Source organism: Tachypleus tridentatus, chromosome 5, assembly GCF_004210375.1.
Source record: "Tachypleus tridentatus isolate NWPU-2018 chromosome 5, ASM421037v1, whole genome shotgun sequence".
In the NCBI taxonomy this organism is placed as follows: domain Eukaryota; kingdom Metazoa; phylum Arthropoda; class Merostomata; order Xiphosura; family Limulidae; genus Tachypleus; species Tachypleus tridentatus.
In genome coordinates this window covers 5565340-5581913 of record NC_134829.1, presented here as the reverse complement: position 1 = coordinate 5581913, position 16574 = coordinate 5565340, and the positions used below count along the sequence as shown (strand labels likewise).

General features: G+C 34.4%; 1 protein-coding gene across 2 annotated transcripts in view; it reads right to left on the bottom strand.

Annotated features, from left to right (window-relative positions):
• The window catches only part of LOC143250416 (protein eva-1-like), an 88992-nt gene extending 74523 nt beyond the window's left edge, over nt 1-14469 (bottom strand). For both annotated transcript variants that reach the window (XM_076500882.1, XM_076500881.1), the window contains exon 1: nt 14124-14469. In XM_076500882.1, the coding sequence (XP_076356997.1) occupies nt 14124-14138 (15 nt within the window). In that variant the 5' untranslated portion in view covers nt 14139-14469. The remainder of the gene's footprint in view (nt 1-14123) is intronic.
• Nucleotides 14470-16574: the final 2105 nt, after the last annotated feature.

The window sequence follows — 16574 nt, the reverse complement described above, 5'->3', positions numbered from 1 at the left end:
GAAAGGGCGAGCATGTTTTGTGTGACAGAGATTCGAATTCGCGACCCTCGGATTACAAATCGAGTGCCTTAACCACCTGGCCGTGCCGGGTCCTGTTGAGGTATAAGGTAAATTAATAGTAATTATCAATGTTTATTTAACTCACCAGCTAGTTAAAAGTAGGCTTAGTGTTAATAAAACATTATAATTTATTTATTTTATATTTAATGATGATTATTTATTACTATTCTTTACTTTGAAATAATTTTAACATTATTCAGGAGAGCTAATCATAAATAGTCATAGAAATAATTTTAACATTATTCCGAAGAGCTAATCATAAATAGTCACAGAAATAATTTTAACATTATTCAGAAGAGCTGATCATAAATAGTCATAATATTTCTTTTCATGTGTAACAGAAACAGTTCTTCACCAACCATACCATAGTTTATCATGTGTACCATAACAGTTCTTAACTTATCATAGTATGGCTTGTTAGATATGTACGAGAAACAATTTTTAATATATCGTATTGTAACTTGCTATTTGTATTTTAACGTCAGTTATTAACTTATTAAGTATAACTCGCTCTTTGTATTCTGAAGCGAATTGTTAACTTATCAAAGTATAACTTGTTACGTGTATTCTAAAGTCAGTTGTTAACTTATTAAAGTATCACTTGTTATGTCATCTGATAAAAGTTTATAACATGTTTTTGTAACCTGTGTCATATCCAGACATCTATTATTTGTTAACCAGGCTACAAACAATAATACGTAGGGACTACTTCGAGTAAGACCACATAATATTATTGCGTATGACTAATATTTGGTAATTAACTTGCTTAACGATACTAAAGATACTTGACTCACAAAAGCCAAATGAAAAGCTTTGAGCTCTGGTATAGGGGAAGGAATCCCTCTACGTGTAATTGGAAAGTGCCCTTAAGAGATTACAAGAAGACAAAACCAAACAAAAAACGAGTTCAATCAGCTGGGATTAAAAACAACAAATAAATTACCACTCACTCAGTGAGAACACCACTGATGTAGGTTTTCCAATTTTAAGTCGTAGAAAACTCGTTTAAGAGGGTAAATACTGCCATTAGAGTCCATGTGGACTACGAAGCCTTCATGAATCATAATAAAGTAACCAATTTCTCATTGAAATCGCAAACGAGTCTGGTCCCTTGGAGTTCAGAGGCAATTCTCGCAACTTACAGCACTAAAATTAATGAGTTCGATTCCGCATGGTGGACACAGTGCATTTAGTGTATAATGTAGCTTTGCGCTAAAACAAGCACATTTTTTAGATATATACACAGAATAAAAGTACCGAAGACTTTATGTGAGTCCTAATAACAAGGATATTTAAAGATAGTCGTCTTTTATATAGTCATTATGTATTTAAATCTGTGAGATTTAAATGACCGTGATATAACGTTGTATTAACAAATTATTCGGTAGATATAAGTTTTATCCTGTAATGATAAACATTTTAGTTATATATCTCCTGTCTTCATCCATATACCTGGACTCTCTTGTCTAATGTACTTCATTCATCTAGTTGGACTCTATTGTCTATTTTACTTGATCCATCTGCCTGGCTCGACATGGCCAGGTGGGTTAAAACATTCGACTCCTAATCTGAGGGTTGCGGGTTCGAATTTACGTCGCACCAAACATGCTCGCCCTTTCGGCCGTGGAGGCGTTATATGTGACGGTCAATCCCATTATTCGTTGATAAAAGAGTAGCTCAAGAGTTGGCGGCAGGTGATGATAACTAGCACTGATAAATTGGGTACGACTAGCGCAGGTAGCCCTCGTGTAGCTTTGCGCGAAATTCAAAACAAACAAACCATCTAGCTGGACTATCCTGTTTAATGTACTTCATCCATACACCTGGACTCTCCTGTTTATTGTACTTCATCCATGCACCTGGACTCTCCTGTCTAATGTACTTCATTCACCTAGCTGGACTCTATTGTTTAATGTACTTCATCCATCTAGCTGGACTATCCTGTCTAATGTACTTCATCCACCTAGCTGGACTCTATTGTTCAATGTATTCCATTCATATACATGGACTATCCTTCTAATGTACTTCATCCACCTAGCTGGACTATCCTGTCTAATATACTTCATCCATCTAGCTGGACTATCCTGTCTAATGTACTTCATCCACCTAGCTGGACTATCCTGTTCAATGTACTTCATCCACCTAGCTGGACTATCCTGTCTAATATACTTCATCCATCTAGCTGGACTATCCTGTCCAATGTACTTCATCCATATACCTTGATGCTACTGAATAATAACTGAACCATCGAGCTCAACGTTCCCACATAATGTAATTTTTAATTAAGTGAAAGTAGAAAAGAATGCATAATAATATTTTAACCACACAGTATTCTCTACGCATGCCAACCAGATGACAAATATTCCTATTTAATGTAATGCACGTATTTAAATGAACATTTGTCTCTGTTAGAAAACGTCCAGGTAGCTAAATGTGCGTGTTTAATGTTAGAAATCTGTCTGGTGTCTTATTCAACTTGTATTTTATCTCTAAAATACTCTCAGATGGTAGAAATACTTTTCAGTTTTAAAGACCTTGAAGAATGTGACCACAGATATCTTTTCACTTTGGTAGTATATAAAATTGTAAACATTTCTTCTTGCTACAGAAACGAGTCGTAACCTGTATACGAGTCAAACACAGAATCCTCTGAGTCTTACGATAAAGACGTTCCGTTATGCGCACATGCTGAGTCAGTTACGGTACTTATATGGTAACTGGAACTCTCTAAGAATGTATACCTGATATCAAGTCTTAGAATTTCTACCCGAAAAGAAGAAATAAAAGGCCCCTAAATTAGGACACAATTCCACTTATCTTCCATTACCCAGAGTTGGATGGATCGCTACCATATCTTTGTTTTTTGTAGAGTAACTAGAAATTTTACGACGACGTTCAGGGGATTATGTGTAAAGGATTCTTTTCCGAGAAATGGATTAAAACTTTCCTTTATAATAGGCCTTTGGATTTTAATTTAAACACACCTAATCAGTTAAATGAGTTACTTACTATCTTCCACAAAACAGGGCATGTAATTATGGTACAGTAAGGTTATTCGTGGTTTTAATTACAAATGAAGAAGAAAGCTAAGCTTAACCTAACGTAGTTATTTCTACAGTTTTTACTTCCTTATTGAGTACTTTCAGTTAGATTAATTATTTGATTTCATTTCTTGCTATTCTGTTCAAATCCACATAGTTAACATAATAACGTTCGATTTCGGAAAAAATAAATAAATCTTGTTACATTTTATGGCTATTACAATACGTGTGTAAAAGGAAGGTTTATCATTGTTTCTTTATTATAAATAACTGAAGTAGGGATTCGCTAATGTACAGGATAGCAAATCCTGGTGAGAAGTGTTGTACCTTAATTTAGTTTCATTTGTGTACACTGTGCATATCTATAGCAAATACAGAAAACATAGATAATTAAAGTGTAACGGATATAATCAGTATCCGTAGATTCATTGGGGTTAGGGGCCTCAGTAAGAATGCAGAATGATTTCTTGGGCCTTGTGCAGAGAAAACTCAGGGAACCCTGCCCTAAGCAGTAATTTTAATATGAAATAACAACCCGTCGTATGACATGAAAAATTATTTGATTTGGAGTTTTACGGACGTGATATTTAACCGTGTTTCTTATCAGTATACAGTTTCGTTTACCTTATACGACGAATTAGCACAGTGTTTTGTAGCTTAGGTTCGTTTTTCATCTCACAGACGAAAAGAAATTCGAAATACATTTAGGCACGTAGCGCATTACATTGGATATATTTTACTTTTCGTAGCTACATTTTCTTCTGTACGTTTCTATCTTATGTACTTCAGTTACTAGGGTCAGATATTGCTCAGTGCTACATTGACCTTCGAGTTCATTACTCTCGAACCGATTGTATCGTGCCCTCTTACGCTTTATTACTTTTATCTGGTTGGTCATTCGGTTATGTCTAAATACACGATCGAGCCCATTATTACACTACAGGGAGAAAGTTTATGATTGAACACTGGCTGACGATAAATAAAATACATTTCTCAAAGAATGATAACCAGATAAATATACGTTTTAACACAGATCCTGTAATAATGAGACAAAATTATGTTGCATGTGTTAATTACTCATATGACTCGAAAAAAAAAAAGACGCTACCAAAGTTACAATAAGTGGTATTAACGTTCATGTTCTGTCTGAGATCACATGACGTTCGTATTAGTTTCTTAAAGTCATGTTGTATACTATTTTATAATTATCTCCACGGTAACTAGGTTACCGTTGCTATGCTGTCTTCGATTCATTGGAGCTCATGTTAAGTACATTTCGCATTTATATTTGCTATGATATTCGTGCGCAAAGACTTTGAAATAATTATGAATAAAACAGTATGTGTGGAATACTTAGTTGGTATTGAAAGAAAGGCTTAAAAACGAAGTTCTCTTCGGTTTTATGAAATTACAAACATTCATTACCACGAACCAGTATCTGTTAGAATATGTTCAAACACGAGTTTAATTACTAAAAATAGAGTTTATACTTTTCTTAAATCTAGGAACGTAAATCTACTATTTGTTTTATCATAATTTAAGTACAAAATTTGGAAAGATTGCTGTATTTGAAAACACGTACAGTACAGTCTATGAAATTGCTAATAAATATAGCATAATGTTTCAGCACGGCCTAGAAACAATGACTAAATCTGACACATTGGTGAAGTACAATCTATTTAGTGGCTACTAAATCTGACACATTGGTGAAGTACAATCTATTTAGTGGCTACTAAATCTGACACATTGGTGAAGTACAATCTATTTAGTGGCTACTAAATCTGACACATTGGTGAAGTACAATCTATTTAGTGGCTACTAAATCTGACACATTGGTGAAGTACAATCTATTTAGTGGCTACTAAATCTGACACATTGGTAAAGTATAATCTATTTAGTGGCTACTAAATCTGACACATTGGTGAAGTACAATGTATTTAGTGGCTACTAAATGTGACACATTGGTGAAGTACAATGTATTTAGTGGGTACTAAATCTGACACATTGGTGAAGTACAATCTATTTAGTGGCTACTAAATCTGACACATTGGTGAAGTACAATGTATTTAGTGGTTACTAAATCTGACACATTGGTGAAGTACAATCTATTTAGTGGCTACTAAATCTGACACATTGGTGAAGTACAATCTATTTAGTGGCTACTAAATCTGACGCATTGGTGAAGTACAATCTATTTAGTGGCTACTAAATCTGACACATTGGTGAAGTACAATCTATCTAGTGGCTACTAAATCTGACACATTGGTGAAGTACAATCTATTTAGTGGCTACTAAATCTGACACATTGGTGAAGTACAATCTATTTAGTGGCTACTAAATCTGACACATTGGTGAAGTACAATGTATTTAGTGGCTACTAAATCTGACACATTGGTGAAGTACAATCTATTTAGTGGCTACTAAATCTGACACATTGGTGAAGTACAATCTATCTAGTGGCTACTAAATCTGACACATTGGTGAAGTACAATCTATTTAATGGCTACTAAATCTGACACATTGGTGAAGTACAATGTATTTAGTGGCTACTAAATCTGACCATTGGTGAAGTACAATCTATTTAGTGGCAACTAAATCTGACACATTGGTGAAGTACAATCTATTTAGTGGCTACTAAATCTGACACATTGGTGAAGTACAATCTATTTAGTGGCTACTAAATCTGACACATTGATGAACTACAATCTATTTAGTGGCTACTAAATCTGACACATTGGTGAAGTACAATGTATTTAGTGGCTACTAAATCTGACACATTGATGAACTACAATCTATTTAGTGGCTACTAAATCTGACACATTGGTGAAGTACAATGTATTTAGTGGCTACTAAATCTGACACATTGGTGAAGTACAATGTATTTAGTGGCTACTAAATCTGATACATTGATGAACTACAATCTATTTAGTGGCTACTAAATCTGACACATTGATGAAATACAATGTATTTAGTGGCTACTAAATCTGACACATTGATGAACTACAATCTATTTAGTGGCTACTAAATCTGACACATTGATGAAGTACAATGTATTTAGTGGCTACTAAATCTGACACATTGGTGAAGTACAATCTATTTAGTGGCTACTAAATCTGACACATTGGTGAAGTACAATCTATTTAGTGGCTACTAAATCTGACACATTGGTGAAGTACAATCTATTTAGTGGCTACTAAATCTGACACATTGGTGAAGTACAATCTATTTAGTGGCTACTAAATCTGACACATTGGTGAAGTACAATCTATTTAGTGGCTACTAAATCTGACGCATTGGTGAAGTACAATCTATTTAGTGGCTACTAAATCTGACACATTGGTGAAGTACAATCTATTTAGTGGCTACTAAATCTGACACATTGGTGAAGTACAATCTATTTAGTGGCTACTAAATCTGACACATTGGTGAAGTACAATCTATTTAGTGGCTACTAAATCTGACACATTGGTGAAGTACAATGTATTTAGTGGCTACTAAATCTGACACATTGGTGAAGTACAATCTATTTAGTGGCTACTAAATCTGACACATTGGTGAAGTACAATGTATTTAGTGGCTACTAAATCTGACACATTGGTGAAGTACAATCTATTTAGTGGCTAATAAATCTGACACATTGGTGAAGTACAATGTATTTAGTGGCTACTAAATCTGACCATTGGTGAAGTACAATCTATTTAGTGGCAACTAAATCTGACACATTGGTGAAGTACAATCTATTTAGTGGCTACTAAATCTGACACATTGGTGAAGTACAATCTATTTAGTGGCTACTAAATCTGACACATTGATGAACTACAATCTATTTAGTGGCTACTAAATCTGACACATTGGTGAAGTACAATGTATTTAGTGGCTACTAAATCTGACACATTGGTGAAGTACAATGTATTTAGTGGCTACTAAATGTGACACATTGATGAACTACAATCTATTTAGTGGCTACTAAATCTGACACATTGATGAAATACAATGTATTTAGTGGCTACTAAATCTGACACATTGATGAACTACAATCTATTTAGTGGCTACTAAATCTGACACATTGATGAAGTACAATGTATTTAGTGGCTACTAAATCTGACACATTGGTGAAGTACAATCTATTTAGTGGCTACTAAATCTGACACATTGGTGAAGTACAATGTATTTAGTGGCTACTAAATGTGACACATTGATGAACTACAATCTATTTAGTGGCTACTAAATCTGACACATTGATGAAGTACAATCTATTTAGTGGCTACTAAATCTGTCACATTGGTGAAGTACAATCTATTTAGTGGCTACTAAATCTGACACATTGGCGAAGTACAATGTATTTAGTGGCTACTAAATCTGACACATTGGTGAAGTACAATCTATTTAGTGGCTACTAAATCTGACACATTGGTGAAGTACAATCTATCTAGTGGCTACTAAATCTGACACATTGGTGAAGTACAATCTATTTAATGGCTACTAAATCTGACACATTGGTGAAGTACAATGTATTTAGTGGCTACTAAATCTGACCATTGGTGAAGTACAATCTATTTAGTGGCAACTAAATCTGACACATTGGTGAAGTACAATCTATTTAGTGGCTACTAAATCTGACACATTGGTGAAGTACAATCTATTTAGTGGCTACTAAATCTGACACATTGATGAACTACAATCTATTTAGTGGCTACTAAATCTGACACATTGGTGAAGTACAATGTATTTAGTGGCTACTAAATCTGACACATTGATGAACTACAATCTATTTAGTGGCTACTAAATCTGACACATTGGTGAAGTACAATGTATTTAGTGGCTACTAAATCTGACACATTGGTGAAGTACAATGTATTTAGTGGCTACTAAATCTGACACATTGATGAACTACAATCTATTTAGTGGCTACTAAATCTGACACATTGATGAAATACAATGTATTTAGTGGCTACTAAATCTGACACATTGATGAACTACAATCTATTTAGTGGCTACTAAATCTGACACATTGATGAAGTACAATGTATTTAGTGGCTACTAAATCTGACACATTGGTGAAGTACAATCTATTTAGTGGCTACTAAATCTGACACATTGGTGAAGTACAATCTATTTAGTGGCTACTAAATCTGACACATTGGTGAAGTACAATCTATTTAGTGGCTACTAAATCTGACACATTGGTGAAGTACAATCTATTTAGTGGCTACTAAATCTGACACATTGGTGAAGTACAATCTATTTAGTGGCTACTAAATCTGACACATTGGTGAAGTACAATCTATTTAGTGGCTACTAAATCTGACACATTGGTGAAGTACAATCTATTTAGTGGCTACTAAATCTGACACATTGGTGAAGTACAATCTATTTAGTGGCTACTAAATCTGACACATTGGTGAAGTACAATCTATTTAGTGGCTACTAAATCTGACACATTGGTGAAGTACAATGTATTTAGTGGCTACTAAATCTGACACATTGGTGAAGTACAATCTATTTAGTGGCTACTAAATCTGACACATTGGTGAAGTACAATGTATTTAGTGGCTACTAAATCTGACACATTGGTGAAGTACAATCTATTTAGTGGCTACTAAATCTGACACATTGGTGAAGTACAATGTATTTAGTGGCTACTAAATCTGACACATTGGTGAAGTACAATCTATTTAGTGGCTACTAAATCTGACACATTGGTGAAGTACAATCTATTTAGTGGCTACTAAATCTGACACATTGGTGATGTACAATCTATTTAGTGGCTACTAAATCTGACACATTGATGAACTACAATCTATTTAGTGGCTACTAAATCTGACACATTGGTGAAGTACAATGTATTTAGTGGCTACTAAATCTGACACATTGGTGAAGTACAATGTATTTAGTGGCTACTAAATCTGACACATTGATGAACTACAATCTATTTAGTGGCTACTAAATCTGACACATTGATGAAATACAATGTATTTAGTGGCTACTAAATCTGACACATTGATGAACTACAATCTATTTAGTGGCTACTAAATCTGACACATTGATGAAGTACAATGTATTTAGTGGCTACTAAATCTGACACATTGGTGAAGTACAATCTATTTAGTGGCTATTAAATCTGACACATTGGTGAAGTACAATGTATTTAGTGGCTACTAAATGTGACACATTGATGAACTACAATCTATTTAGTGGCTACTAAATCTGACACATTGATGAAGTACAATGTATTTAGTGGCTACTAAATCTGACACATTGGTGAAGTACAATCTATTTAGTGGCTACTAAATCTGACACATTGGTGAAGTACAATGTATTTAGTGGCTACTAAATCTGACACATTGGTGAAGTACAGTCTATTTAGTGGCTACTAAATCTGACACATTGATGAACTACAATCTATTTAGTGGCTACTAAATCTGAAACATTGGTGAAGTACAATGTATTTAGTGGCTACTAAATCTGACACATTGATGAACTACAATCTATTTAGTGGCTACTAAATCTGACACATTGGTGAAGTACAATCTATTTAGTGGCTACTAAATCTGACACATTGGTGAAGTACAATATAATTAGTGGCTGTTAAATTTGGCACACTTCTGAATTACAATCGGTGTAGTGGCTACAAAATCTAGCACACTGGTAAGGTACAATCTGTCTAGTGGCTACTAAATCTTACAAAGTGGTTATTGAATTTCTGATTCGAAATTTATTGTAGATCATTTATTTAAAATAATTTTAAGGTAGTTCTGAAACCAATAGTAACTTCTGGAAACAAATTATTTTAGGTGTAAAATCATATTTGTTTTACAAATCAGCACATAATTCATATTCATTTCAAATTGTTATCGACCTGACTCATCCTGGTGGTTACGGCGCTCGACTCGCAACCAGAGGGTCGTGGATTAGAATTCTCGTCAACCGAACCTGTTCGCCCTTTCAACTGAGAGTGTCATTATAATGTAACCGTCAATCCAACTATTCGTTGGTACAAGAGCAGCCCAAGAGTTGGAGGTGGGTTGTATTGAGCAGCTGTCTTACCCGTTAGCCTACTGCTGCTGAATTATGGACGGTTTGCGTAGTTAGCACTCGTGTGGCTTTGGCCGAAATTCAACCAAATTTAAACCGCTGTTCGTGGAACGTGCGCCAACTGTGTTGGCACGAAGTCAGTGATGATGAAGTCTCGTGTCCATGAGGCGGATGTAGCACGTGCTAGTTTTTATTAATGGTCGTAGATACATGAACACCGCACGTGTTTCTGTGACCGGAGATTTGTTAAGCCAGTTGTTAGAATTACAATCTGCTTTAAACGTATTTTCTGTTTCTTGTTATTATACGATACGATTACAGCTTTATGGGTTAGTTTTTGTAGTAGCACTCTCTTTCTTACCCTAAACTTACACTTCATTAGCGTCTTAAACATTTGTTTCTCTTGCGGATGTAAGCTGTTGGTTATACTAACAGTTACGGAGTGTGAATCCGGAGGTTCATGGTTTGTGTTCAGTTGCCAAAAGAAAAAACAAAACAAAAAAGAAACAACACAATCCTGCTTTGGGAGAGTGGGTCTTACTATTCGGTCTGAAAACAGTGGTCCAAATGTTGGCAGTGGATGATGTTTAATAGTTTTTACTAACCATATTTGTAATCATATGTTTCTGTTTTGAATATTAGTAAAACAAATATACCATTTGTTGGGACTAGACTCCAACTTCGTCATGATTAGAGGGCAAAATTGTACATCTTTCTTGTAAAAAAGTGTTTGATTTTGAAGACATTTTCTGGTGAATATTATGAATGTGTAGAATGCGAAAGATTTAGATACAGATCTATTAATGAGGAAGAATACAGTAAAATAAGTTTCTTGGGAAACAGACACTCTTTATATTCACAGCTACAAAACCAAAAACGAGCCGGTTTATATTTTAATTAACCCAAGAATTAAGACCACTATAAAAACTTCGGAGTAAATGGAACCCAGTCTAATCCGGATGATTAATTTTCGACTTACAGACACAATCGCAAGCGAAAACAAAATATCAACTAAAGAACAATTGTTATTGGTATACATCGTACCCCAAAATATCAACTAAAGAACAATTGTTATTGGTATATATAGTACCCCAAAATATCAACTAAAGAACAATTGTTATTGGTATATATAGTACCCCAAAATATCAACTAAAGAACAATTGTTATTGGTATATATAGTACCCCAAAATATCAACTAAAGAACAATTGTTATTGGTATATATAGTACCCCAAAATATCAACTAAAAAACAATTGTTATTGGTACACATCGTACCCCAAAATATCAACTAAAGAACAATTGTTATTGGTATATATAGTACCCCAAAATATCAACTAAAGAACAATTGTTATTGGTATATATAGTACCCCAAAATATCAACTAAAGAACAATTGTTATTGGTATATATAGTACCCCAAAATATCAACTAAAGAACAATTGTTATTGGTATATATAGTACCCCAAAATATCAACTAAAGAACAATTGTTATTGGTATGTATAGTACCCCAAAATATCAACTAAAGAACAATTGTTATTGGTATATATAGTACCCCAAAATATCAACTAAAGAACAATTGTTATTGGTATATATAGTACCCCAAAATATCAACTAAAGAACAATTGTTATTGGTATATATAGTACCCCAAAATATCAACTAAAGAACAATTGTTATTGGTACACATCGTACACCAAAATATCAACTAAAGAACAAATGTTATTGGTACACATCGTACACCAAAATATCAACTAAAGAACAAATGTTATTGGTACACATCGTACACCAAAATATCAACTAAAGAACAATTGTTATTGGTATATATAGTACCCCAAAATATCAACTAAAGAACAATTGTTATTGGTATATATAGTACCCCAAAATATCAACTAAAGAACAATTGTTATTGGTATATATAGTGCCCCAAAATATCAACTAAAGAACAATTGTTATTGGTACACATCGTACACCAAAATATCAACTAAAGAACAATTGTTATTGGTATATATAGTACCCCAAAATATCAACTAAAGAACAATTGTTATTGGTATATATAGTACCCCAAAATATCAACTAAAGAACAATTGTTATTGGTATATATAGTGCCCCAAAATATCAACTAAAGAACAATTGTTATTGGTACACATCGTACACCAAAATATCAACTAAAGAACAAATGTTATTGGTACACATCGTACACCAAAATATCAACTAAGGAACAATTGTTATTGGTACACATCGTACACCAAAATATCAACTAAAGAACAATTGTTATTGGTACACATCGTACCCCAAAATATCAACTAAAGAACAATTGTTATTGGTATACATCGTACATCAAAATATCAGTTGAAAGTTTAAACAGTGAGAAATTAAACATTTTAAACTAAAACTGCATCTGTCATACGTTAACTTATTATTAACACATAGACTGACAGTGATATTCATAGGTAGACATTACGTAACTTGAACCTTACAAGCAGTGATATTCATAGGTGGATATTACGTAACTTGAACCTTACAAGCAGTGATATTCATAGGTGGATATTACGTAACTTGAACCTTACAAGCAGTGATATTCATAGGTGGATATTACGTAACTTGAACCTTACAAGCAGTGATATTCATAGGTGGATATTACGTAACTTGAACCTTACAAGCAGTGATATTCATAGGTGGATATTACGTAACTTGAACCTTACAAGCAGCGATATTCATAGGTGGATATTACGTAACTTGAACCTTACAAGCAGCGATATTCATAGGTGGATATTACGTAACTTGAACCTTACAAGCAGTGATATTCATAGGTGGATATTACGTAACTTGAACCTTACTAGCAGTGATATTCATAGGTGGATATTACGTAACTTGAACCTTACTAGCAGTGATATTCATAGGTGGATATTACGTAACTTGAACCTTACTAGCACTGATATTCATAGGTGGATATTACGTAACTTGAACCTTACAAGCAGCGATATTCATAGGTGGATATTAAGTAACTTGAACCTTACAAGCAGCGATATTCATAGGTGGATATTAAGTAACTTGAACCTTACAAGCAGTGATATTCATAGGTAGATATTAAGTAACTTGAACCTTACAAGCAGTGATATTCATAGATAGATATTAAGTAACTTGAACCTTACAAGCAGTGATATTCATAGGTAGATATTAAGTAACTTGAATCTTACAAGCAGTGATATTCATAGGTAGATATTACGTAACTTGAACCTTACAATAATGACTTGTTTAAAAAGAGAAATTGAAGAATAAAACATGAAGACAATTAAACCGAAAATACACACATAGAAATCACAAAATATTTAACACTCAAGTAATTCTTTTAGCTCCTTAATTGTGACGTATCAAATTGTACTTCGGTCTTTCAGTAAAACTTTTAATATGGTTTAACCCCTGAACTAGGAAAAGAAACAGCAATCATTAGTATGCAAAGTTTAGTCCAAAAACTATGGGAAGAAAGAATAACCATGGGTGTGGAATTCTTAAGCCTAGAATAAGGAAAATAAACCAGAGCATCACCTCCATTTATACTTTGTCCAAGAATTTTATTAATATGAGTGAACTTTCCATATTCACTGGTAATTTCCAGGCAAGGTTACCACCATCATCAATGAAGTAAGTTGTAATAATCGTTTCTGGTTTGCTATTTGCTAATGTAGGTTTTAGTTAGATGAAGTGAAATGTGTATTCTGTGTGCAGTTTCGCGCAGCTACTTCAGGACTATCTGCGAGATCTCTCTTTACTTTAGAGACAACAGCAAAGTCAACAACAAGCACTACCATCTCTTGGGCTACTCTTCACCAAAGAAGAGCGGGATAGAGCATCCCATTTTATCGCACACGCGGTTAAGAGCATCTTTAGTGGGAAAGGGATTCGAAACCGTAACCTTTAAATTGTGAGTCGAGCGCCCTAACCACCCAGCCATGGCGGACTCTTGAAGTGTTTACGAAGGATAATAACTTACGAATGTTGTTGGCATTGATGAGGCAAGCTGACAGAGAAACAATCCACACAAAAACCCACGTGTTTACACAGTCTTCCTTCACCAGTCTTCTAGTGTTCTTTTCCACAGAAAACATTTTAATTTTTAACAAGAAGTCTGCAAGATAACGGATTTTAACTGACAAAAGTCAACACGTGATAACTCGTTGAGATAGATAATATGTCCCATAACAAATAGTCGTAAAATAAAAGTTATTGCGAATCAGGTCAACGCATGAAACATATTAACATTCTGTAGTCTATATTCTATTAGAGCGCGCGTGCTGTTCTTCGACTGCCTCCCGATTGACTCTCTCAAGTTGCCCGCGTCTTCGTTTCTGATTCTGATACAATCGGAGTACTCGTAGAATATCTATAGTTCAAACACTTATCGAGCGATGTCGCGCCGGTCGCTTGTAAGCTTTAAAAAATAAATAAAACACTGCTGCACTATCAGGATGTATGGAAAAGACGTAGGTCCATAACATCAAATTAGGAGAAGCTTCCCCAGTGGTACAGCGGTATATCTAGGGATTCACTCCGCTAGTAACCGGGCTTCGATATCCGAGGTGGGTAGAGCACAAATAGCCCGTTGTGCAGCTTTATACTAAATTCCAAACAATAAATCAGGTTTAGGTTGATTTTGTTTGTTTGGAATTTTGCGCAAACATATTGGAGTGCTATCTGCTCTAGATGTTTCTATATCAACAACGATAAACCAGAAGGAAGACAGCTAACCAACACCACCCACGGCCAACTTTGGAGTTATTCCTTAAAGAACAATTAATGTGATTGACTGTTACATTATAAAGCTTAAAGAGCGAGTAAATTAATGCCGAGAAAAGAAACCCGTAACAGTAGAGAACCACAACCACTAGGCCTTGTCAGGGACTAACTTCTCGGGTTATAGGGTTTTTCTTTGTTTGTTTTTGAATTTCGCCACACGAGGGCTATCTGCGCTAGCCATCTCTAATTTAGCAGTGTAAGACAAGAGGAAAGGCAACTAGTCATTACAACCCACCTCCAACCTTTGGTCTACTCCTTTACCAACGAATAGTGGGATTACCCGTTACAATATAACGTCCCTACAGCTGAAAGGACGAGCATGTTTAATGCAACGGGGATTATAACCCGCGACCCTCGGATTGCGAGACGAGCGCCTTAACAACCTGGCCGATAGGGATTTGTATTTTTGAAAGACCTGCTTATATTAACATTGAAGAATATGTCTCGTTCAAATGTTTCATTAGAGTCGCAACACGGTGAGACAGCGGTAAGTCTACAGATTTACAACGCTAAAATTAGGTGCTCGATTCCCTGTCGTGGACCCAATGTCGTTTTCATTGATGTTAATTTCTTAGATTTTCGAACAAAATTAGTTTTCGAGCTTTATTTAGGTATTACTTTAAGAGCAATTGAGTGGGTATGTGTGTCCCCCCTCTCCCAAATAAAAATACAAGATTTGATCGATTTCTAAGGACAACCGAATAAAAACATCGAAGGTCAGATTAACTTTATAATGTTTCAAGCTTTGTCTAATTTTAGCTTTGGAGAATACTTATATATTCGAGTGTATAAGTATTTTACGTGTGTCTTGTGTTTTACCCTTGTCACTGTAATACTGATATATTCGAGTGTATAAGTATTTTACGTGTGTCTTGTGTTTTACCCTTGTCACTGTGCTATTCATGCATTTGTAAGAATAGCTTTTCTGTGTTCTGTTTTTACCTTTGTCACTGTTCTAGAATTCAAACCGTAGCTCAGATTTAACCTATAATATTCCAAAGACCCACAGATGAAATTATAACATCGACTTCAACATTTAACGTTTAATTTTCCATACACAATACCCCATAGGGTCATAGTGTTGTTTCAGTTTCGCAGCCTATAATGTTTCACATTTATCACTGTAGCTGTTTAGTGTCTAACTCAATGCTCGGTCTCAGTTGTTATGTTCATCCATTGTACAGCAACACTATTGTCAATATTTTTATCCATTGTATAGTAACACTATTGTTATTATGTTTATCCATTGTACAGTAACACTCTTGTCAATATTTTTATCCATTGCACAGTAACACTATTGTCAATATTTTTATCCATTCTACAGTAATACTATTGTCAATATTTTTATCCATTCTACAGTAACACTATTGTCAATATTTTTATCCATTCTACAGTAACACTGTTGTCAATATTTTTATCCATTCTACAGTAACACTATTGTTAATATTTTTTATCCATTGTACAGTAACATTATTGTTATTATTTTTATCCATTCTACAGTAACACTATTATCAATATTTTTAACCATTGTACAGTAACACTATTGTTATTATTTTTTATCTATTGTACAGTAACATTATTGTCAATATTTTTATCCATTGTACAGTAACACTATTGTTATTATTTTTTATCCATTGTACAGTGACAC